The sequence below is a fragment of the Daphnia magna genome, linkage group LG2 (assembly GCF_020631705.1).
Source record: "Daphnia magna isolate NIES linkage group LG2, ASM2063170v1.1, whole genome shotgun sequence".
Lineage (NCBI taxonomy): Eukaryota > Metazoa > Arthropoda > Branchiopoda > Diplostraca > Daphniidae > Daphnia > Daphnia magna.
In genome coordinates, this window is record NC_059183.1 from 16972745 (window position 1) to 16997930 (window position 25186).

At 39.8% G+C, this 25186-nt stretch overlaps 3 protein-coding genes across 3 annotated transcripts; 1 reads left to right on the plus strand and 2 right to left on the minus strand.

Annotated features, from left to right (window-relative positions):
- Window positions 1–1272: 1272 nt before the first annotated feature.
- On the minus strand, window positions 1273–17971 carry LOC116917573 (ras-related protein Rab-23). Its single transcript, XM_045170163.1, has 7 exons — window positions 17790–17971; window positions 6920–7258; window positions 3868–3989; window positions 3627–3789; window positions 3218–3297; window positions 2968–3137; window positions 1273–2858 (listed from the first exon to the last, which is right to left on the minus strand). The coding sequence occupies exons 2-7, from the start codon at window positions 6950–6952 to the stop codon at window positions 2671–2673; spliced, it is 756 nt and encodes a 251-aa protein (XP_045026098.1). The 5' UTR covers window positions 6953–7258; window positions 17790–17971; the 3' UTR covers window positions 1273–2670.
- A 333-nt stretch (window positions 17972–18304) lies between these two features.
- On the plus strand, window positions 18305–21183 carry LOC116917574 (transmembrane 9 superfamily member 4). Its single transcript, XM_032923092.2, has 8 exons — window positions 18305–19027; window positions 19091–19246; window positions 19307–19633; window positions 19713–19867; window positions 19949–20106; window positions 20204–20463; window positions 20531–20714; window positions 20779–21183. The coding sequence occupies exons 1-8, from the start codon at window positions 18609–18611 to the stop codon at window positions 21016–21018; spliced, it is 1899 nt and encodes a 632-aa protein (XP_032778983.2). The 5' UTR covers window positions 18305–18608; the 3' UTR covers window positions 21019–21183.
- LOC116917575 (ubiquitin carboxyl-terminal hydrolase 14) lies at window positions 21056–23395 on the minus strand. Its single transcript, XM_032923093.2, has 11 exons — window positions 23237–23395; window positions 22961–23139; window positions 22799–22906; window positions 22619–22733; window positions 22382–22560; window positions 22232–22320; window positions 22016–22172; window positions 21867–21932; window positions 21620–21802; window positions 21451–21556; window positions 21056–21390 (listed from the first exon to the last, which is right to left on the minus strand). Exons 1-11 carry the CDS (start codon window positions 23250–23252, stop codon window positions 21116–21118), a joined length of 1473 nt encoding a protein of 490 aa, XP_032778984.2. The 5' UTR covers window positions 23253–23395; the 3' UTR covers window positions 21056–21115.
- Window positions 23396–25186: the final 1791 nt, after the last annotated feature.

Below are 25186 nucleotides of genomic sequence, written 5' to 3' on the forward strand. Positions count from 1 at the left end.
ACTGCCGCACATTGTAGTTTTCTAAAGTTCGGTATATATATATATCAGTCATCGAGACTAAGGAATCCCACGTCAAATTAAATCAACGGTCCTACTTTAAAAAAAAAAAAAAGGCGCCAATAGATCGGACCATCTTTTAACTTCTTTATTCACGAACAAAATGTTCATGTTGTTTAAGCGTCGTGTCTTGTGTTCTTGAGTGTATACACAATTTTTCGTTTTCACATATCCTCTGGTTAGGATACCTCACCAATCACGCGGGCATGGCACGAAAAGAAAAACAGCTGCTTGTCTCGATCGCGCAGATCTGACAAGACACGACAGCGGCGCATTCCCGTCAATCTTTAGCTCGTTGCTAGGGCCTTGAATATATGGAAGCCCCTGTAGCTGTGTAAGAAGCCGTTGTTTCCAACAAGATTGCCGATGCATTTAAACAACGTTTTAGAAAAAGTATGAAAAATGCATTGGCCGCAGATGAACCTGAACGCATAGCGGCCACACCTGTCAAGCGCACCGTTGTATCGTAGAAGAGTTCAAAATCGGCCGTGAAAGAGTTTCGGGGAAAACAAAGGTGATTGAGGGGATTTTTCTAGACGTCTGCAAAAGATTGCGTGCTTAACTGTAAAGAACGTATGGCAACAAAGAGCGAAGAATAAAAAATGTTCGTTCAGAAAAAAAAAAAAAAATAGAAAAATTGTTGACGCCTTTATTGGCCACTGTTCTAATCGCCCGTCAGCATCGTTAGTTATGCGACAAACGAGATTTCAGCATGGGGCACCACATCGTCTACGAGGTGATGTCGGTATTAATCATCTCTCTACTTGTTGATGTTTTACATTTGAATGGCCCTACCGTAGATTGCGTTTGACTACAAAAGAAGAACGCGAAGGTGGCGGTTGATTTCACGAGGTCAATCAAGCGGATGTGGAAGGAGAAAACAAAACAAAACGAAAACCTCGTAAAGTTAAATAAATAAAACCGCCTTTTCAGCTCGTACGGACCAACAGCTCGTGAATAACGAATCACCTGTGGCTCTAATCGACCGGCGATGACGGCACAAGCGGCGGTCTACGCCAGCTGTCTTTTTTTAAGAATTTCTAGCTGCTCAAAGTGATGCGCAAGCACGCAGTGCGTCGATGTGGTCGACACCGAGCGACGACGCTATTTGCATAATTCGATGGGAATCGCTCAGTCGTGCGTGTAGTAGCTATAATAAATGATATGCACACACAACGTGCGTAAAAGGGGGGAAAAAAAGTGAAAACACGGACAATCTTCTTATTGGTTTATTTACAATTTCTTTCTCCGATTCAATCGTTATGTGACACGCAACTTTTGTTCCAAAATTGGAATTACAATTATTTAAAAAAAAAAAAAAGGGTGGAGGGGGACATATAGTGGTACTGTATAGTTAAAAATCAGTAGGGGAGGGAGGGGGAATATCCAACAAGGTGTCGCATTATCACTATGATTTAAAATATAGACTTTTTTTCTTCTTCTTCTTTTTTTTGCTTGGTGTTATAAACTGTTCTTGATTGGGTCCGCGTTTTGTTTCTTTTCTCTTTTTACTTGCTGTTGATTTTCCAATGTACAAATTACAGAATGAAAGATAACAAGAAGTCGGTCACGAGAGCCGCCCGATCTCCTAGAATCTGGTACAATCACTAACACAGCGGAGACACACGAAATGTTGAAGAACGAAACGAACGAAAAGAGTTAAAACGAAAGACGCGATGAAATCAAAATAAAACAGAGCAGCCCGAAATGAAAAATTTCAAAGAGAAAAACAAACAGAACGAAGAAAATTAAAGAACTTGAGCGACTTTCGTTGTCGTCGCTTGGCATGGCACCTGCTGGGAGGGGGGGAAACCAGTCCATCTGGGATAGTGAACAGTAGAAGAGGTGATTGTATAGTAGCAGTAAATATATACAGTCCACCCCATTACAGAAAAAACAAAAACACACGTGCAATAAGAGGAGGACTTGGCGCAGTTGTCGCAGCTGTTGGTCCGAATGAAATAATTATTTCTTTCTCTTCTTTAGAAGAAGAAGAAAAAATAAATAAATGGTAGACAACAAAGAGACAGGGGGGGACTCGTTGATTGTTGTCGGAGGAGTTAAAATTAGGGACTAACCTGTTATTCGTTTAAAGCTTGTTACGCAGCAAACAGCTGATTATAACGTATCAAACTGTAGCCAGTTGCCGTGTAAAGAAAGAACTCATTTTTCTCTCGTGTTTTCCTTTGAACCGACAAAACAAATGGACACCAAAATAGACAGAACGAATGCCAAAAATAAGCAAAGCTAAATGTAGCAGGATATAGCTAATAACAGGAGGAGTAGCCCTAACTCTACGCCCTTCCACTTTTTGTTTCCTCTCTCTCTCCCTCCCTCTCTCTCTCAATAAAAAAAAGGTATCAAAATAACGTTGACGCATCTGTGTGTTGTTGTCCCGTCATTTTCACTATCAGCTGTTCCCTCATTTCTTCATCGTTCTCTCTCTCTTTTTTTGTTTTTGGTTTACGATATCATTCTCGTTTCATTGCTGCTGCTCCGCTATTTAATTCTTCGCATCCAATTAGTTGTTTTTGCATTCCCTTCTTTCCGCCGCACCCTTTTCCTTTCTTGATTGATACATTTTTTCTTTTCTTTTCTTGTATATGTATGCACTCAGAAAGAGCAGGCATTCTTCAATTTATTTTTCGTGATGATTATCTTGTTCTTGCGGTTGGACGGTTGCAGTCGAATGGTATCGCGATCCACGATGTGCGGAAGACGCGAAGCCCAGCGCTGGAATCGCTGAACTTTCGTATCCTGGTGGCCGTTGAATCCGTTGCCGGAATGCGGAACGAAAGCATCTATTTATTGAAGCGGGTTGCGCACGAAGAAAACAAAACCAATTCAGCCTCGCGCGCGTGCGCGATGTAAAAGCAAAACTGAAAGTACGCCAATGAAAGTGCCACTTACCTATGGTAATGGAACGAGGTGGTTCCGTGCAATAATCATCCAGGGCGTCCAGCTGACTGAGATATTTCTCCGCCAAATATTGGAACACTTGACGGACGTTAAGGTCCTCTTTGACTGATGTGCGGTACAGGCGACAATGGAGCTCGCGTGCCAACATTTCCACTTCTTCGCTGTTTTAAATAAAAAATATTAGGATTTTCCCATTTCTTTTTTTTGCGTGAAAAAAAATGACGTGATAAATGTTAATTACGCATCAACGACGGCCTGGTCGACCAGATCGATTTTGTTCTGAACAATCACCATAGGGATCTCACCGCACTCGTCCTCCACCTGAATTTCCCCGATAAGCAAATAAAACATTTTTCATTCTCCAAAAACAGCCAACCGCACCTCAAACAAATTTTCAAAATTTTGATTTGAAATAAAAAATAAAAATAAATAAACAAAACACACAGGCGGAGCCCACCAATTTCTTTTCGCCATATCCATACAACTTTGGCGATTTCCATTAACTCGTTCTTCTTTCCCGTTCGATTGGAAATGATCGTCATTATTATAGACACACGGCGGTGTGTTATTATGTGTGTTTCCTTTTTTTTTTTCTTTTCACCACGACCTCATCGTCTATAAGCCACAAAAGAGAACGCGGGAGAACCCACCTTCTTTTTCCACGACCGAATGGCGTCGAACGAGACGCGATCGACGGTCGAAAATGCCAGCACTGCCGCCTGCGCTCCTCGGTAATAAGCTTTCGTGATGGCGTCAAATTCCTCTTGACCGGCCGTATCCCACAGCATCAGCCTTACCTCCTCGCAGTTGACTCTAAATGAAGCCAACAAATCAAATGAGGAGAAGGATGACGTTATCTAGGCAAAAGTTTGATTATGCATGGGTCCATACTCGATGATTCGTTCGAGGAAATCGACGCCGATAGTCTTTTTGTAGTCTCTGGTGAAGACGCCTTTGCAGAAGCGCTGGATCATGCTGGACTTGCCAACGGCACCGTTGCCCACAATCACCACCTGTTGCACATGGCCAGAAAAAAATAAAAAGGGTAGATATAACGTATATATAGGAGAATTATAGAACGAGAAGAGATGAAAACGAGCTAAACTAACATTTTTTCTTTTTGTCTTCTTCTTCTTAGTTGAGCAGTAAATTATTTCGACTTATAAGAAGAGAGAAAGAATAGTTTGAAGAAAAAAAAATAATAATAAATAAATAAAGACTAAAGGTCTTAATCACTGTTGAACTCGGCCCATTTCCCATATGGCGCTGCGCTTTGTTTCTTTTTTTTTTTTCTTCCCCCCTTTCGTAACGGGTGAGTGAAGATTATTTTTGGCACGCAAATCGAAACCGCCGCCCTTAGCGGGCATATTTCACGAATGCCGTGAGATCCATCAAGATACAAGACCCCATAATTAAGATGAATTATGTCGGGTCGTGTAACATGTTGAAAGCAAGGTTGTATTTTTTAACGTCTCCTTTATTTTAAAAATCCCGCGTCCAGAATAAGAAGAGAACCCGTAAACTTCTTGTATGTACCAACAGTTGAATTCTCTTTTTGTTGTCTCTTGTATCTGGCTTTTTTATGAAGTAGAAATTCTATTTGACTAACAATTTTTCTGGCTCATCATAATCAAAAGAGACGGACAACGCACTGGACTTTATAATACACAAATAAAATGATGGACATACACCGTTGGCTTAGGATGAAAATCCCCTCCATGTGTATTAAATATAGTTATACTCCTATCACTAAATCGCGTGTTCTTCTTTCAGTTTCCACACGGTGCGCAAGTTGAACGACCTCGACACCGATGTGTTTCTTTTAACCATTTTTTATTGTCTAGGCCATTTCGTCCGAAATAAAAGCAAACCAGATTTCAAACATCAAATAATATTATTATTTTTTTTTTACGATTGGAATTTCAATGATAAATCGAAAGTACCGAGAATAGAAAAATCACGATCACAGTAACGAAACATTTGATCTTTTGTTTTGTTTTTGTTTTTGTTTTTTTTTATGGGAAGGGGAATACGAAAATACGAATTGATTTCGGCAAAGACCTACAACAGCGTACACACACACGAATAACAACTACCTCTTCCACCCACATGAGAGAAAAACAAATGATTAAGTACCCACTGGTATATAATGCCAAGCGACGAATTTCTATTGGTTGCGAGAAACAAGGAAATGTCTATTCAATAAGTCAAAAGAGTTTAGATGCTGCGATCTATCTCATACACGTTCCATCGTCGGTTGGCCTTTTAAACTAAACTTTCATATTCATCCGCGTGTATAATGCATGTATACCGTATTATAACAACGAACGAACCGACGTTTTGCATCAGCTGTTTACCTTCTTTGATCTATACCGACTGCCGCATAGTCGGCAACGATTCTCGGTGATTTCCATTTTATTGCACGTATTTGACCATTTTTTTTTCATAAATAATAAATAGCTAATAAGTAATAACTCTCTGCCTTGAATCCTTTTTAGCCGACTCGTTTTTTCTTTAACGGTTTTCTTATTTTTATTTCCATTTTTTAATTTTAATAGTGGCTTATCTCGACTGCTTTTCTGTGTGTGTGTGTGTGTGGCTCCTCCTTCTTTTTACACGTTGGGCCTTTGGCGACGGCGTTTATTCGTCCGTCCACACAAACAAGAAGAAAACAAAAATGTTTATAACCATCTCTTTCTCTCTCTTTTTGTGTGTGTAGACTGCCTATATCTATCGACCTGACGAACGTGTGGGATGAAAAAAAACTCGGGGCGGGAAAGCGATGAACGAAAAATAAACGGCCATTGTAAAAACGTCTCATTTCGAAGCGAATCATACGCAATAAATGCCGTCGCCTTTTCATCTCCTCTTGGCAAAATTGCGTACAAACATTTAACCGTTTCCCACTTCTGCCGTGATGAGACTATAAGAGCAGTCAACATCAAAACGCTGTAATTCACTACAGCCATCTCTCACTTCTTAAACTATCGCCTCAAAAGTGTTAAAAATCAAGAATCTCCAGTCTGGCCAGGGCCATCCGCATCGAATAATGACGCCTACGCTGGTCGCTATGAAAACACCTTTACTCCTCCCCATTCACCTTTTCTTTAATGGCGTTTTATACGTATAAAGAGGAGGAGAAGAGCTATACATCAGCAAATGACTATGGACATTCTATAATGCTCTAGGGCTGTAGAAGCATTCAATTTTCGTTGGAAATTCTAATTTTGTTCAAAACATTTTCCTACCCACTTTTTTTTCGGGGGGGGGGGGGTTAGATTTTCGCGATGATTTGCCTCTACTCCGCCATTACGAATAGTTCTTGGGAAGGTGAGGTAACCAAGAAATGAAAGTGAGTAAGGGCTGAACATTAAAGAAAAGATGCAAGAAAATAGAGATTAGAAAAAAAAAAGAGGGAAATTTTGATGCTGGAAAGACCTACACGAGAGCTTTAGTGCTATCGGCAATTAGAACATCAAGACGCACAAGGGCTCCAATCTGGAACCTTTTGTTGTTGTTGCTTTGGTGATGGTGAACGCACGCCGAAAGCTCTTTTCGACCTTGGCCATCGAACGCGGACGCGCACGCAAGCTGAGCAACGAAACACGCAAAGGATTATTTCTAAAATATCATTGTTATGGGTAGGATTACGTCAATCTTTCCGCACTTTGCGGAGCCATATAATAAGACAAACATATTCCAACTTCTGAAGGAGTTAAAACACATCGAAAAGAGCAGAAAAGTTGGCGAGAACATTGAAAAATCAACAATCGAATCGGCCATTATATATTCCCCTTAGTCATCGTTTCCTTTTATATCTTCAATCGACAGCGGTGGCCTTATTATTATTACTTATACGTGTATGCAGATATAATGTCAGGAGGTAGACAACAGAAGCAAAATCGGGAAAAGTGTTTATGATTTTTTTTTTTTTTTAGTTTACCTTGACGGCGATCTCCAGGTCCTCCTCCCTCATTCCTCCCGTTTTGGCGATGACGTCGTTCTCGACGAGGCTTTTTTATTTCCCCCCTCCTTCTTAATGTAGATGAAATCGTCTGTAACAGCGTGTATGGCAGCAGGTCGTCTAGATGTCTGTACACTATTTGTGCGAACCGCAAAAATGGCCAACACACTGACGGGAAAAGCGGCCTCGGGGATCGGTCGATCGCCCCAGCCACTACTACACCGCACCGAATCGTCCCTTTTTCTTTTTTTCCTTTTTTCTTTTATGTTTTGCTTTTCACTGCTCCCGGTCGTCCACTAAAGCATTGCGCGCGCGTAACTAATATAGCGGAGAAAAAGAGAAAACAATGACTTCATTAATCATCAACACTCATCCGAAAAAAGAAAAAAAAAGAGTTCCACATGTGCAAGCTAAAATAAGATCTAAAATTTAAAAAAAAAGAAAAAGGTTACGTATAGCCTGTAGGTCTGTAGGCAGATAACAAATGAGTGCGCCACAACAGCGTGACCAGAGTCTTATTTTTATACTTCTTTCTACTCCAATGAAAATTGAAAAAGAAAAATGTTTGATAGTTCGCTCGCAGTTGAGCATCCCACTACATTTCATTTCAATCGTTTGCCTTCTGCCGACCGTTAGAGCGTGACAAATCTCGCATGTTTGCTCGTCGTCAGAGAGAAGTAGAAAAATCTACACACACACACACACACAAATCGAGTTTTCTTCGGTTACACTTTGGAACAAAAAATAAAGGGTCACGTCCCAACGCCATTTCAGAGTTGATTTTCTGGTTTGCTTCATTTCACTCTGCCGTACCCGTTAGAATCCGTAATGAAATCCTAGTATGTCTGTGCGAGGTCATTGATACCAGCGGATGGTTAAAAAAAAAAAAAAATGGACGAACCAAATTGCGGGATTCATTTCTTTTTTTGGTGACGATTCCATTCTTGCCGATTACACCCGTTCTTTGTTGGTCTGAGATTCGCGGCGGGCGACAGAGGAAGTAACGTGAATGAATGTCTCCATGTACACATGCGAAACCGCCAATCGGATTTGGCCGTAGGGTGGTGGAATATCCTACCCCCCGTATGAGAGTTCGATGCAAGTATAATGTAATAATGTATTGTGTCCAAAAATGTTGGCACCGTTATATTTTTAGAACAACGAAAAAAGTCTCTCTTTTTGTCGTTAAATATATCCCCAAAACAAAAGAATAAAAGCGGATTGTGTCACGGTGATTAGCACGTCACGAAGAGTTGACCGCAATGGGGTCCTTCCTCCACCCTCTTTCAGAATTTCTCCTTTTTTTTTCACGAGCCTCTTTTGCTGGATTTGTTTTTGTGTTTTTTTCTGTGTCTTCCGGAGCTTCTTCTGTCGCTGGAACGACGTTGTGCATAATAGATACTGTTTGGGGAAAAGGAGGTCAACATACACTCGCTGAGACAACTGAAAACTGTCAAGTAAAAGAGAGAAAAAGAGCGTCATTACAATGACGACACAAGAAAAAAGAGAAACAATAAGCAATCCACTCCTTAACAGTGAACGTGCTTTCAGATTTTCTTTTGGAACGCACTTTGGGTCTTGTGCTGTCAACAAAAAGAAGAACAATGAGAATCTCCAGTTACCGTCCGACATTCTCTCTCACCCTCATCACAATTGCACGAACGTATATGCATACTCTATTACGTCACCACCAATTTTTGGTTGTCTTTCCCACGTGGAGGGAAATTCAATCCAAACGGTAAGAGAATGGGAAAGAAAAAAAACGAATGAATTCCAGACGTGTATACGTCGTCATTCATCACGTTTGTGTTATTAATTTGTTTCGTTATATAACTGTAGTAGAAGTCGCTTTTTTGTTTTGTTTTGCAATGGCATCGAATATGAATGCCGTGGCACGGTAAATTTGCGGATTTGTTTCATTCATTTTCTTTTATAGTTTTTGTTTTTGATTCTGTTGTTATAATATATTATCCAATCTTTGGTCGTCTTACGTTTTGATGTACAAGACATGAAAATCCAATTCATCTAGGATCGGTTGGATAACGCCCAGGTTGATATCGGCTTCAAGTAAAAACGGGAAGCTGAAAATAAGAAAAGAAAAGAAAAAAAAAGGCCAGACAAAAGGGCGAAGAATGTTGAGAAGAATGAATAAAAGAAGGGAATTTCAAATGCAATCTTCCGAGAAAATCAAAAGCCTCCGGTCAAGTCGTGCTTTTCAACCCTCCCCTCCTCCCTGCTTTACCTATTTCCCTCACTATAGACATAGAGGCGAACTACTCTTCTGGAACGTTTCATCTTCTTCGTCATTCTCTTGCCCTCTTTTCTGAAAAAAAAACAAAACAAATGAAATCTCGAAAAATTGTTGAAGAATTCCTGAAGGTAAAATATATACGGACAAAAAAATGTTTTAAGATTCGCTTTAATTTGTTCAGGGTCCCATTTTTTTTGTGTGTTTGGGGGTATGTAACTACTGTCCTCGAACGTCTCCAACAGGTGGGAGTAAAACAAAAAACATTCCTGGTCTTTTGTAGTTTCCAGTTTTTGTGTGTGTGTTTGTCTCCGTTTTCCTACGCCTTCTAAACCGGAACACAATAATAATCCGAGTGTCGGTGAATGCCTCACGAATGCATCTGTTGATGTTCTGGATGTTAATTAGTCGTGTAGTTACGCCAAGAATGAATATGAATGAATATGATACGTTTCCAATCAAATGTTATCAAATATAATGTCAATATTTGCGGCCGATGTGAAAAACAGTTATACCCATTCACCTCATTATATTGTACAAATAAGAAAATAATTTTTCTGGACGACTATAATAAGATTTGAAAAAAAAAATTTGTTTTTATTCAAATTGGAACTTGTTTTGCCATGTGAATGCTACCTGACTCGTCTGATGACTTTAGAACAGAAAAAAACAAAAGGAGCGTTCACGTATAAGGATCGACAAGTTCGCATTTCATTTGATCCCGTTTTCCTGAGATGTCAATTCTTTCAGAAAAACATCGTCAAATTTAAAAAGAAAAAAAACAGTCAACCCAAGCTTCGGGGTTTCTACGAATAAAAACCGGTTTTTAACCCACTTGTTATTCACCTGAGAACGCCCAAGATTTTCTTGCAATTCCGCAGAGTCGCGCGACGTTGAAAACTTGATTTCGGCCTTGGTTTTTGTTGTGTGGCAGTTTTTCTATCTGTACATGTGTGCGTGTTTCTTTTGCTGTTGTCCCCAAACATTGCTTTCTATCTAGTTACTGCTCTTGTTTTTTTGTATCATTAAATTGCCACAGATGAGGTTGTTATCCTCGATTTAATATCGTTGACGATTCCCTCTACCTGACGCGCGCTGTTTCTGCAGCAGCAATCAAAATTCAATTCGTTTTCCCTTCCACTAGAAAAGCTGTTATTTAGAAAACCCATTTTCTATTTCTTCTGGTTCTATAGTTCTTACTAGTGTAGAAAAAAAGGAAAACGCGTTTGTTTTTTGTTTTTTTTTTCTACCAAATGTCCAGAAACTATGGAAAGAAGAGCACCATCTGTGTGTATACGATTTTAATCGGTCCAGTTTAGTATTGGATCGTGACAGATCCGGCATGTTCATGACAACTGTCCGTCATCAGATAGGGCATCCAGGTAGATTATTTTGTCATGAATAACGTGGAAATCGTTGGACAGAAGTTTTAAAGATGTATATATATGTTTCAAAAATAGACAGACGTTCCAAAAGAAAATAAGCTGCTTTGGAAAAGCTAAAGGAAAAGCTTATTTCTCTTTATAATAATAAAGTTGTACATAGTCTGCATTCTTACAAGAGAAAAAAAAAAGAGAGAGAGACAGACTGACATCATTCAATGTCGTCATTTACATATAGAGAGAGCAGGAATATCCGACGCCGGGGAACTATAGTAATCCAACAACCGTACCGAACTAAGAAGAAAACCCAACGACTAAAAAGTGCTTCATTGTTCATCATCACTATCAACATTGTTAATGAAAAAAAAAAAAAAGCTCGCGCAGTCATGGTTCCGTTATGTAGGATACACGATTTATGAGAACGACAAAAGCTGAAGACAACATGCATCACATTTCATGGTTTAAAAAGAAGGTAACACGACAGGGCCACCGTGGGCGAGTCTCATATGTTAACTACTGGTATATACCGTGTGTAATTTACACTATCTATCTACTGGCAATGTAAGTCTATAATCATCATGGATCATACGAGCATAAAGCACTAGATCCTTCATTCGTGAGAAAGGGGAAAACAGAGAGATTAGGTGGACGAAAACTTCTCTCTTTTCCTTCTTGATAAAGAGGTGAATGACTACCAAATGAGAGAGAAGAAAGAAGGGCGTTGTCGGATGTATCTGATGACGAAGTGTAAAGGTTTCGCCAAGAAATGCGAAAGAAAATGGAGGATATGTAAGTGTTGCTATTCTCGTTAAAGCAGCGTAGATTCGTATATAACGGCAGTATTTCAAAAAGGTCACCGACGATTAGCATGACGGCGAAAATATAGAAGAATTTGTTGGTTCTCATTATTATTTTCTGAGGTGTAAAAAGTACAACAAGAATTGGAGAGGCGATAAAAGAACGAAGATGCACGATTGTCGAGACATGATTTTGAGCGACGGGTTTCTGTGAAAACGAGATAACATGTAAACGTAACAAAAAAACCGTTAGGTAACTATGCTCCCCCCCCCCATCATCTATCTACCTATATGTAACATTTTACGAAGCTCACGCTCTCGCAGAATGATGACGAGCACTTTAATCATGAAAACAGATTTTCCGTTAGAATTTTCCCATTTCGAAATTTAGAAACGTTTTCAAGATGCTCATCGTATTGATAATGGTGGAGAGAAAAGGCATCAATATGCTGGAAAACATTTCGTCGCCATCGTCGATCAGATGTGCGCAATCCAGACACAGGTGACACACCACGCATGCAAATTTTTTTTAGAAAAAGATTTACATTCGAAAGCTATAATACGAAAATAAATCAATAAATCAATGAATTCCAACGATTTGTTTTGCTATCACGCAAGGCACACGCGGGACTGTGTACATCGAAGTCAACCAATTTCTTTTAATAGAAAGGAAAAAAAATGTCGTGAGTTGAAGGCCGAATTTGAACTTTGTGTACAAGAAAAAGGCCAGTTTTGTCTAATCGAAAAAGGGCATCCAATGCATCATGCATGGTAGAAGAAGAAGCGACAATAATCAATCAGTTATCATCCATATATGCGTAGCGTCAACCCCCACGCACTTCAGAAAATTGCTGATGGCGTTCTGTGAACGATGTCAAACCTTTTATGGGCTGACGTTCGACGTTTTGACATCTACTCTTAGTTACACACACACACACATATGTTGTAGTCATCTCTTCTTCTACGTACGTATATAGAAATCTACTTCCGTTTGTGGTGTGAGTATGTTCAACAGGCTTGGCTAAGCAAAAATAAAAAAAGACTGATTAGCATTAACGCCAAACACACAAAACCAGTTTTTAAACGCGTGCTGCGATCATTGAAAAATTTTTATAGGCCGAACGTAAAATGTGAAAGTTTCCGGACTTTTAAACGGACGGGGAGGGAAAAGTTTTTGTTGCGTTGGCTGATGTGACGGTGGTCGTCTGGAAAAGCCTCGTTATTAGTCACGCGCCCAATGGCTTTTTGCTGTAACAGAACCAACAACGACCGACAATTCGCTTCTCGCTCACGGCCAAAAACCTTTTTTTATTTTTTATTTTTTAATTTGATGGTGTTCTATCGTCCGTAGATACACAGCGATGCGGCGCTGCTCTCTTCCTGGTACAACGTTTATTTTTACGTCTTTCGTCTTCTGTTTTCAAATTATTTACTGTATACTCACTTTTAACTGATTCGCGGCGGATGTAAGCACTTCTTTCTGTTTTATTTGTCACAGGTCTTTTGAATTCGGTTCTTAGTTTTGTTTTCTTTCGACATGTTATTAAGGGCAGTCCGCTGAAAAAATGAACCCCACCAAAAGGGTTCATTGAAATGGGACTTTCCAATTGACCGCCCTTCCATATCGAACGCTCTCCATTTGATTACATTAGAAATCTTGACTGCTATTTATTGCCCGTTTCGGCCCGCGTTTTCCAACCGTATAGTTCACGGGGATTTACAGACACGTATAGACAAATTATGTATAGTCGCGCTAAGGGAGGGCGGATCGGATTAGCCGATACTTTATTCGACACGATCGAAAACGAAACATAATATCTTTGCTTTTCTTTTTGTGTGTCTGTGTGTTAACCCCAGGATCATACGCCCACCCCCCGTGTCTTTGGAGATCACGCGGATCTTTTTCTTTCCTTAATTGACGTTCCGACCCCCACAGGATACACCTGTTAAAACCCAGGAGAGAAGATATTCGTGAGAGCCCTTTTTTTTTTTTGTTTTTGCGGTGATGTTCTTTTTATTCTTGGCAATAAAGAAGGAAAGTGGGACTGACTGTTTTCGGTGACCTTTCCACAGTGACCTGCCTTATACTTTAGTCTCAACACTAGTCATCATCTGCACACCCTTTTTGATCACAATGGTAATAACATAGAGACAGATATCACTAGGTCGGGTATGTCTGCCTGTCCGCCCATTTTCTTTGCTGATTTCTTTCCATTCTCATATCCGCCGCACGCGATTAAAATTTTTTTCTTCTTCTTGTTCCTAATGTTCTAACCTCTCCTGTTTCTCATTTACGTACCTCAAAATAACTAAAGGTAGAATATAACAGCGGTGAGAGTTATGCAAAAGAGCGTGAAATGGTGATCGGTAAACGTGAAAGTCGCAGCCAGAAATCATTTGAATTTGGCGCTGTACGCTAGAAATAATTTCGGGCGCAACTCGAAAAAAAGGAAAAACAAAAAAACAAAAAATTATCAAGGATATGTGCGTAACTCATTAACTAGACAATCGGTGTGTGTGTGATTTAGGCGGATGTCTGGGGTCAGTCGGCTTACACACAACAACCGATGATTTTCTCTTTGGCATAAAGCGCACGCTGGATGAATCGTTCGGTTGGTACTCTACACAGTAGAAATTTGCTTTTTCTTCTTGTTGTATACGTTTGGCGGCTGGGCATCCATATCTCATTATTCCATAGAAGGCCATCAATGCCTAACGACGACGCTAGGCTACGTACATTCACGTACAAGCAGAGACTTTGACGCCGCCTTTGCGTGATGCGCTTCGCTATACTTACACGGGGAGGAAAAAGAAGAGTGGAAAGTTAGCATGGCGGGATCAATTATACATGCGCACGCATTAACAAAACAGTGGGTAGGTCAGCATTCTCGGAACACTGTCGAGGAAAATGAGCCAATAAGCGCATCTGCAAAAAAATGTGTCTGCGCAAAGCGATATGGAAAATGGAAGACGACGATGATGGCGCAACAACTGAAAGCGGACAATGATGGCAGGTCGTGCGAATGTTCTCATCGACTGGCATGTCACTGCACTCGGCATGTGTCGTTCAGCGGAAAAAAACGACAATCATTTTTCAGTTGTTTCACTTCCGTGTCAAAAGAGGAGTTCTCTGTTGTCATATTGAAAAAGGAGGAGAAAATTCATAACAAAAAGAACGAAACCAACGGTGTTTTCCGTTTCTTTTTCTTTTTCCATTAACGTAGAAAAGAAGAAGAAAAAAAGTAGAGTCTACGTATAGCTGCAAGGTGTGGGAAATGCTATTGAACCGTCTCTTCAATATACAAACGCACGACCGCTATAGGCAAGCTCTTCACCGATATGTATAAGGAGCCCGGTGGGAAAAATTGTAGCGCCGTTGTAAATCACTCGCCAATGTGTAAAGCGATTCTCTCTACTCTTTACTACACTCGAGTCGTATATTTTTTACATTTTTCAAGTGAAAAAAATAAAAATGAAAATAGGCTCTAGGAATCAGTTGTCGAGTCACCTGCCGCTGTGAAGATATGCGCACGTGAACAAGATACTGCTTTGCTTGTAAGTCCCTGCCTTCCTTTTTCTCTTTCGTAGAAGTTTGCAAGAGGTTTATTTTTTTTTTTAAAGATAACTGTTTGAACATGGGCCAGGCGTGTTTGAATGAGAAAATGGACGGGTCAAAACGATTGGTGTAGCAATTTCTCAGCGGTGTTCCATGTTCAGATATACATAACGTATATATTCCTGCGATGATGCTGCCATTCGCTTACACAGGCTAGGCTGCTATAAATAACATATTGAATAAGAAAAGGAAAGAAAATTTTTGAAATAAATGAACACGTCGAGGGGGTCAGGAACTTGCGGGGGGAAGAGTCATGATGTTCTTTCTAACAGGCAAGGGACCATGTTTCCACCTACCCTTTCACCTCCTCCTCTTTAGTGTTATACCGGTGGGCAGGGAACCAAACGAACAAGTTGAATGTTCAATAAAAATCGCCCTCTCAATTTTATTTCGAAACAAATTCCCGAATTGCATCTGTAACCTTCGTAGCCGCCGTCCTCAAAAGTGGATGCTGCGTACACACCTACGCATCTATTCCTCTTGTATTTATTAATTTTTTTCTTTTTTTGAAGAGAAACGGAGACGGAAATCATACTGATGTCTCTCCTGCCCCTTCAGGTAAAAGGTAAAACTATCGTTCTCTTGCCCAATATCCATGGGAAAATAAAACCCCAGACATACGCACATACAGAAAGAAAAAGAACTTTTATTCTTTCCTTTCCCTCGGCCTATCCGGTGATTATATCGCTCAGGATGCGCACAAAAAACACCTATATATGGCCCCCCTCCTTGTTCTTGGATTCATGGCCCATGAGAATCTAAGCACTTCCTTAGCATAAAGTTCATCGCATTTATGTACCGAATTCTACGTATTTTTCGAGAACAGAATTTCCAGTTTTCGAAGATGCAAAGGTGAATGTTAACCGTAAAAAAAGCTGTTGGGAGATAATGCGTATCCGAGTTATAACACAATTAATGATTGGCACAGGTACAGCACGTGAAAGGCAGACGAATCAGCAGAGACGTAGTGAATATTTTCATAAAGAGAACACATACAGTAAGCATCATACTCTCAAGATTTCAACGATACCCTAAAGGTATTTGAAGAGAGAAGAAGATTTTTTTTTTGTGTGGATAGGAATAAAAATTGTCAAGGGCAGGAAATAAGAACCTCCGCCTTCTTTGCCATCAGGTACCGTGTGTTTGTCTAGTAGCTGCTGCTATTCAAGTCACTGACGAAGACGGCGCCGCTTGTGACTCCAGAGGACAACAAGTTTGTCTTGTCTCTGCCCCGTCAAGGTCACGTGACTTTTGTCTTTTTTTCTTCCTCGTTCAAACCATCAACGGAGCGTTGAGGCGAAACAACAGTATTGAAAAGCTACAAAAATGAACCTGAAAAGCCGGAATGCCGATAGGACAGATAACGACGAAAAGGCCTTGTAGAATCTTGACGGATTAATTTTGCAATTTTTTTTTTCGTCCCTTATTTTGTGGTGAATATGTCTTGTGGTCATGATTTGTCAACACGTTAAAAAATCTACCGTTGCAGCCGATCAGGTAACTGACCAACTGATCGAAACATTTTCTTCGTCTATTCTCGCGCCTCATAATGGAGGGAAACTTCAAAACAGAGTTATCACGCTCTGCCCAATGGTTTCTTTCTTTTTCACGTATGTTTACTTGACTAGAAAAATGTGTTACGCTAGCACAGCAGCAACCGCACGTCCCAAGCATTCGAGTGACGGTTATGACCAGCCGGGCGCGTGTAGCTGTTGTTTGCGTGATTTGCGTACTCTTTTTAGCCGGGACCCCATGGTTGAGAGCTCTGATTTACGACCATCACTGACCACTGACGAGCACTTGGAACAGCACAATTGCACACACACACACACACCCCGGGAAAACGTTGTGCATAATATCGCGTTTATGCGGGAAAAGAAAAAAATTAGAAGAGAAGAACACCCTTCACTGTTCATGATTAGCTAACAGGAAAGTAGCCTACCATACTGGGAATCTTGTGAACAAAATGTTGCCCTTAAACGTTTATTTTTACTTGAGATGTTCACGAATCCAAAGCCACCGAAGCTTTTTGAATGAGGATGATGGTCGGTGTAGGATATTTCTCCATTGCACAATAATGGATGACTCTTTTCTTTTGATTAAAAAAAAGGCACTGTTGCTGCTGAACTTCGGCGATGTGACATGTTCGTACATTTATGGTAGCATTTTGAAAATTCTCGTTTCGCTTCTTAACTGGTTCTTTAGAAAACTAATTCAACTCGTCTTCTTCAACTTCACCTCTATCACAGGTTGTGTATTCGCCTTGTTAAGAACTTCCTTCTTTAGTTCTTTTTTCTCTTTAATTTTTGAAATCCGCCAGCTTCGTCGTCAAACAGGGGGAGTCTGCGCTTAAAGACGACAGGTGGTTGAGATGGCTCAAGACTGTCTGAGCTATGCAATGACATGAGTTTAAACCGACCTTAGGAGAATCTATGGTGTTCCTTTTTTATCTCCTGAAACTCTTCAATGTCGTTTGCTTCAACTGACGAACCATTTCGATTGAACGGCTAATAAAAGGTGACACCGCTAAAAGAAATGAAGTTCTTTGTGCTCACTTCAAACATTTTTTCGTCATTCCTTCAATTCATGCCAAGTAAGCATTCGATTGTTTCGCACAACAGTCAACTGCATTTCTTTTTTAGAAAGAAACAAAGGAGACATTCAATTCGTCAAGTGGAAAGCTATAAAAATATTTAAAGATGAGGCAATAGACGATAGAAAAAGTTCGCAGGTCGGTCAAATTACTGTGATGGAACAACACACGGTAAACGTACGACAATGATAAAATGAAAACGAAAGCACTTACTGGATACTAAGTATGAAACTTTTAAACGAGATGTTAAACGTCGTCGCAAGAACACTTCAGGATAATCTCAGTTAAGCGAGGAAGATGATTCTGTGTTTGATGTAACTTTATAGTTTTGCCAGGTTTATCACTTGCACAGACACTTCGCTAGTCAAAGGTTCACAAGCAACTGCACTGCTTGCCTCGCTTTCGGTCCAGGTGGTTCATTTTTTTTCCCTTTAGCTTCACGGCCCGAGGCCATGTTTTTTAAATGATGCCTTCAACTAGCTTGGGGACTTTTTAATACCCACCCAGTTTGAGAAGGTAATGCATTCAGATAAACAATGCTTAATGAACAAACTAAAATTTAGTTTTATGTCATGGAACTCTTATTATTTGATAAAGATCAAAGGAAATTAATGCGGTCGTAGTTTCCCATTCGAAAAATATTTGCGTTCCTCGACTTACTCCGCTTGAACACCGTCTTCACTCTAAAAAGGTGTGTTATGTTGACTGCAGAAACAATCCAGTAGCCTTCCCTTTAGGCAATTCTGTCAAAACTACGTTAAGTGCTGTGTCTGCTAGTTGAACTTGTCGATTTGTCATTAAAGTTTATCTTTGAAGTGCATATTTCTGAAAGCAGAGCGGTAGATTAGCTGGTCGTTATGGGAAAACTATAGTCAGCGTTCAAGTTATCTAATAAATACGAAAAGAGTCAATGTACGTGAAAAATTTCACGGTATAACGCAAAGAAGCTCGCCACGTCATTGAATAAGTGTGTTCACACCGGTCTGTCCAGTTGTCACAACTTACAGAATTGTGATCTGTTGCACAGTGAAAATGTCCATGTATTATATTAGCGCCTTCCCTAGGATCTTTCTCTCCTTTATTTTGTTTTCATTAGTAATTGGAAGAAGTGTTGGCTTCTATATCCCTGGTGTAGCTCCTGTAGAATTCAAAAGTGGAGATACAATTGAAGTCAAAGCAATCAAGTTGACCAGCACACATACCCAGCTCCCATATGCCTACTACAGCCTTCCCTTCTGTCGTCCAAAAAATGATAAATTTGAATTTAAATCGGAGAACCTGGGAGAAGTCCTAAGAGGAGACAGGATTGTTAACACTCCCTATGAAGTGAAGATGTTGAAAGATATTAAATGTAAGCTACTGTGCCATAACCCTGAAACACCAATGACTTGGGAAGAATCCATGGCCAAGGATGTTATCAGCAAAATTGAACATGAATATTTTGTTCATCTGTAAGTTTTTAGTTCTCAAAGTGTGAAAGAGCCATCATCAATGAATTTGATTTTCTCGATTAGGTTGGTTGATAATTTACCCTGCGCAACACGGGTAGTTAACCAAGATTCAGAAAATATTCAGTATGAGCATGGTTATAGGCTTGGTTTCCTTCACAATCAAAATGTTGCCTTGAATAACCATTTGAAAATTATTCTTCATTATCACAGTGAAGACTCGTAAGTTGTACATAGATGATTAAATTCAATTTATTAGCACATTTAATTTGATAATTTCAGAAAAAACTATCGAGTTGTGAGGTTCGAAGTTGAAACACGTAGCGTGGCTCATGAAGATATAAAGTTTAACGAGGATACCTGTGAATTTTCTGATAACGCTCGCCCGCAGTACATCAGCCGTGTGGGCAAATCCAAGTTGTTCTTCACTTATTCAGTTGAATGGAAACAATCGGATGTAAGATGGGCCTCCCGCTGGGACTCTTACTTAGCCATGAGTGACGTGCAGATCCATTGGTTCTCGATTGTTAATTCACTGATCGTTGTGTTTTTCCTTTCGGGAATCCTGACAATGATCATTATCCGGACTCTTCGGCGTGATATTGCAAAGTCTGTATTACTTCTACAGAAACACCATTGTATTGTTTTAAAATGGGATTCATTGCACCGTTCTTGTTTCCGCGTTTAGGTACAACCAAGACGACAGTAATGATGAAACGATGGAGGAATCTGGTTGGAAACTTGTCCATGGAGACGTTTTTCGCCCTCCGAGATATCCTAAACTCTTTGCTGCCGTAATCGGCAGCGGTATCCAAATTTTCTGCATGGCAGTTGTGATTTTGTGTAAGAATATGAGAAAAGAGATCTTCGATTTGCAATCCTTGTTTGTTGCCTAACACTGTCTTTTTGCACCCTTTTCCCCAGTTTTTGCCATGCTCGGTATGCTCTCGCCGGCATCTCGTGGGGCCCTTATGACGGCTGCCATTTTCCTTTATGTTTTTATGGGGTTAATTGCAGGATATCACTCCGGACGACTATACAAAACCATGAAAGGGAAAGAATGGAAACGTGCTGCATTTCTCGTAAGTAACTTTGCCTGTACCGTACTTCTGATAATTAAGCATTTTCACGAAACATTTTTTTAAAATTATTATTATTATTTTTTAATTATTTACACAGACTGCAATCCTTTATCCTGGCTTTATGGCAGCAATGGGCTTTTTCCTCAATTGTTTCATCTGGGGGAAACACAGCAGTGGAGCTGTACCCTTTACTACAATGCTCAAGCTGTTATGCTTGTGGCTCTTTATTTGTTTCCCCTTGGTTTTCGTCGGTTATTACTTTGGTTATCGAAAAGCACCTTTTGAGCAGCCTGTAAGGACTAACCAAATTCCAAGACAAGTCCCAGAACAAGTCTGGTATATGAATCCGATTCTTTGGTAAGACTTTTCTAATGCGTCAGCATCTTTTGTATTCAAACGTTTGCCTTGACACATTGTTTAACAGTTCTTTGATGGCCGGTATTCTTCCATTTGGTGCCATGTTTATTGAGCTATTTTTCATTTTCACCGCCATTTGGGAGAATCAATTCTATTACTTGTTTGGATTCCTTTTCTTGGTTTTCATCATACTGGCCATCTCGTGTTCGCAAATTGCCATCGTTATGGTCTACTTTCAACTTTGTGGAGAGGTATTTTGTATTATTCGTGCTGTAATTTTAAAAAATATTATTTTTTTTCTATTTTTGCGAGCAGGATTATAATTGGTGGTGGCGCAGTTTTATAGTTTCCGGTGGATCTGCCATTTACGTATTTGCGTATGCAGTGTTCTACTTTGTAACGCAATTGGAGATAACTGAGTTTACGCCTACCCTTCTTTACTTTGGATATACTGCACTCATGTGCTTCACGTTTTGGCTTTTAACCGGTACAATCGGTTTCTATGCTGCTCACTTTTTCGTGCGAAGAATTTACGCCGCAGTTAAAATTGATTAATACTACTTTTGTTTGATTTATGGTACCAAAAACAGACTTTCGATTAAGTCAATTTAATAGATGAATACGTGGTACATTGTAACAAAACGCAGAGCATTCAAACTGTTGTGTCCATTTTGTCCGTACCATCGTTAATCTCCAATAAACGTGGCCCGTAAAGAAGTACATAGGCACAGTGCCAATCACCCCCACCTGATAACTTAAGAACATCTTCTTCGCTTATTGGTGTCACTTTATCATCATCTAATTGCAACCATTGGTTGGTCCCCGGTTTTCTTGTCCATCCAACGTAGTGTCCACTTCCACTGCTACGTCCTTTATGTGTCAAAACGGCTTGAAGTTCGTAGTATCCCGAATTATTCGATCCTATGTCTAGGTAACAAAATATTTATGATTGAAGTATGGATTTCTTTCAAAAATTAATGACGGTACCATCTTCAAACCAATACGGAGCTTTGTTAACGCCGGTTTTTTCCACCTCAGCGTCACCTTGCTTCTTCACCACTTTGACCTCTTCTATTTTACGATCTTCAAACTCCTGCTTAGACCTCAATATAGCTTAGTAGGTGGAAACATGAACATAAAGAACGCTATTTCGAACCTTGAATTTGTTTCTCATTGGAATAAGCTTCCGTTGCAATTCTGGGGAACAAAGATCAAATACGTCCAAATTGAGCTGAAATTTGATGTCTTTCAAAATTTTTGCGTTTATAGATTCCTTCTCCTTGTAGAAGAACCGAACAAACTGAATGGATAGGTATGCTGGCAATCGATTGATTTTGGACTGAATAAAGAAAGCAACGTTAAATGACAAATTTCAACATGGATGGTTTCATCTTTCCGCTTACCGACTTGCTATAAATTGCATCTCGACCAAGCGATGGCGAGTGTTTGGTTATCTGCTCGTTAAGCCTCTAGATATATATTTGATTTTAGCAAAACAGAGTTAAAATAAATACAAGTTTAGCATTTCAAACAAAATATTTTTGTAGCTTACCGATAAGAGACCCGAGTGCATATATTTCACTTCTTGTGAAATAAAACAACTCAGTTGCAAAAAGCTTTCTTCACTTGTGGTAACTGGCTCCTCTTCGCTTTCAGTGCACTTCAACTCACAGGTGAAACGGCCACCAAAATACTGATCGATAATGGATCTGAAAATAGATTTTGTTTCCTAGACAGTTTATGTGCTAATAAATTTCACAAATGTTACGAATATTGGCGAGACTGGTTAGCACCATTCTTTGCCTGAAGCTTCTGCTGTAACATACGAAGAATTTCCGTCCAGCATTCATTTGCGTCCTTGAAGAAAAAGGTGTTAGAGCTGTTTGTAGGCACCTACACAGTAAATATTAACTGTTACCTGTTGCTGGAATCCACCATGGGAAGACTTTTCTGCAAAACGTGGGAATGCTGCATGAAGCACTTGTAGAAGGATCAAGGGGGGTATGGATGACCCATTTCCCCTATCCATGGCTGAGTACAAATCACGAAGGGCTGCAGTAACAGAACCAGCCAGCATGCCACCACTCAAACTAACCTCTATAAATAATATTAAAATTTATGTATCAAACTGTTAGGAAATATATTTTAGGATTACCTCCTTTGTACTCTTTTAAAGCATCACAGAGCTCAGGAACAGTTTTAAGACATTGAATAGTGGCATTCATGTAGCATGTATTGCCAAGATTTGTTAGTCCAGAAGGAAAATCAAGCTGAAAGGTTGAATAAGATACTATAAATGATATGTAATTTGCTAAGCTATGGTTAGATAACATACTGCGCTTGCCAGTTCTTCTTCATTCATATCCTCGACAAATACTGGTTTCTGTTTTGGTTCATTTGGGACATCTTCTTCTTTGCTACCCATGAGCAAAACAACAGCACCCTAACAGGGATTAGGTTAAATTATAAGGTGGGATGAAGGTAAACCTTATCTTACATTTTTTAGCTGAATGTTGCCCCAGTTGTTATCCTTCAATGTAGCACCTTTCAACATGACTTTTTGTCGTTCATTTTGGACACCAGTCAATGCAAACAGTTGGGCTTTAAACAAAATTGGATCTTCGTCCGTGTTGGCTTCAACGTCATTGAACACTTCTTTGCCCCACTTTACTTTAACTGAAATAATAGAGAGGAAAAAAATACACAAGTCAATTAACAACATATTTTAGATTTCAATTCATCATTGATCGCCATAGGGGATCACAAGGTATACCTTTGAAGATGGGCATTGCTTTTCTTTTTTGAACAATGAATCACGAAACAATTTTACCGGTTGCTTTCTTTTAAAACGACAAGTTGCAACTAACTAGTACCAATTCCTTACTGTCAAACCGATATATCGGTTGATGAACCGGAATCGATATACTATCGGACGTGATATTGATTAAAACAAATATTTAGAAAAAAAAAAAAAAACAGACTCACGGACTATTGCGTTTGTTAATTTCTCAAACCAAGATGTGGCAAAATGAATGAGGTCTCTGATCAACATAAATTTTTTCAAAAAAATTATTTATGTGCATAAGAGATAAGAGCTGTTTCACAGGAACTTCTCTGATGAGAAGTAACCACTAACCAGAAACTCATTAAGTTAATAGTGTTTGGCACTTGGCAGGGAACTGCTAATTTCTACTGCTGTTGTTCTGTTCATGAGCCTTTCTCTAAAAACAAAAATACTTTTAGTAAAAATAGCTAAAAGCAACCAAAGACAATAAGAGATATTTGTATTTATGTTATCAGTAAGTGCAACACAGTGAATGTGTAAAAAAACCTATCGGCCCTACACCAATCGGGGTGCTTTTTTGCCTCCTATCGGAGGAGGCATCACGTGCTTTCGGGGCTTTTCGTTTTTTTCGACCCGTAACCCGTGAGGATTCAATCGGGTTATATCTAATTTAGTTGCGTTCTCCGATTACAAGCAAACGATCTGGCTGACCATTCAGGACTTCAAGATCAAGATCATGATAGGCCCCTTTTTTTTATGTGGCGCCATTTAATCTGCCATCTTTTATGGTAAAATCTATTGCCCCGTGGATACCAGCTGACGCTGGTGTCGTGACTGTGAAATTTGAAAGTTAAATTCACTGGTTTAACGGGAAAATCAATAACTTAATCGGAATCAGCGTTCAATTTTACATTTGCCGTGTGACTTTTGTCGAATTTCAAGAGATCAGAGTCATAGACCCCTCAGAGCAGAAACTCATTTGTCGACAGACGACAGTCCCACCGGGCGGGAAAATCACTCATACGCCCCGACCATGCCCCGACCCAAAACCCTCGTTTTGTTGTAAAGTAATCCCCGCAAGAGGGTCTTTTCTGAGAGGGAAAATAGCCATACTGGAGCAACCAGGGGTCTATGACTCTGGTTAAACCAAATTTAAAAGACTTAGTTACAGAATTAATTTAAGCTATATGAATAATGGAACCATTATGGCGACCAATCCACGTTGATCGTGTTGGGTATTTTTGTTTTTGGGGCGGGTCGGTCAGGTTAAAGTCTATCTCTAATTGGCCCCATGCCCTGCCGGATTTCAATCGGGTTACCGAATCAGGGTGCGCAACGCCACCACAAGCAATGGATTGTTTATAAATATTCTCCTATTTTCTTTTTTTTTATTGCAAAGTATCTTTTAAAAATAAGAGAACAAATGCCAGGCGGATTCAAGACACTAGTCCCATATCCGTTAACAAAACGGAGGGCAGAGTAAATCGATTTATATTGTTTTGCTGTTTGTTCTGAAAGCAATAAGTATTAGTAAACCAACTGCCCAACACCAACCACAGACCAAGTGAGATACACATGTATACAGGGTTAAACCATCTAAAAAAAGCATCCTCACCTGGTGAAGAAAAGCTAACACCAAAAGCGAACGAACCGTGAACTAAAGATGTTGGGAATTTGCGTGCTCAGTGCAAGGTAAGGTCATGAGGAATTACCATAAGCCATAGTGCTTAAAGGGGAAATAACGGTAGGGAAGGAAGAACAAGACACATTTGTAAAACACAAATCACAGCAAAGAATGAAGTAAAAAAATACCGAATGGGCAATACTCAACCGTACCATCTTCTGTTTTTCCATCGTACGCATGGGCGTGAATCACGGGGCTGGGCGGCGTTCCTCGATGTCCTGGTGGTCCCACGGCGACCTCGACGATCTCGTTGC

Excerpts from the sequence above, each read along its gene's own strand:
- LOC116917573 (XM_045170163.1), bottom strand. The coding sequence starts at position 6,952 with ATGAGGGAGGAGGACCTGGAGATCGCCGTCAAG. Across the intron at positions 3,298-3,626 it reads TTCGGTCGTGGAAAAAGAAG|GTGGAGGACGAGTGCGGTGA; the intron begins GTGGGTTCTCCC and ends GGGGAAATTCAG. Across the intron at positions 3,138-3,217 it reads GACCAGGCCGTCGTTGATGC|CGAAGAAGTGGAAATGTTGG; the intron begins GTAATTAACATT and ends TATTTAAAACAG.
- LOC116917575 (XM_032923093.2), bottom strand. Across the intron at positions 22,907-22,960 it reads GCAACATTCAGCTAAAAAAT|GGTGCTGTTGTTTTGCTCAT; the intron begins GTAAGATAAGGT and ends AATCCCTGTTAG. Across the intron at positions 21,803-21,866 it reads ATGCAATTTATAGCAAGTCG|TCCAAAATCAATCGATTGCC; the intron begins GTAAGCGGAAAG and ends TTCTTTATTCAG.
- LOC116917574 (XM_032923092.2), top strand. The coding sequence starts at position 18,609 with ATGTCCATGTATTATATTAGCGCCTTCCCTAGGATCTTTCTCTCCTTT. Across the intron at positions 19,634-19,712 it reads CTTCGGCGTGATATTGCAAA|GTACAACCAAGACGACAGTA; the intron begins GTCTGTATTACT and ends TTCCGCGTTTAG. Across the intron at positions 20,715-20,778 it reads ACTTTCAACTTTGTGGAGAG|GATTATAATTGGTGGTGGCG; the intron begins GTATTTTGTATT and ends TTTTGCGAGCAG.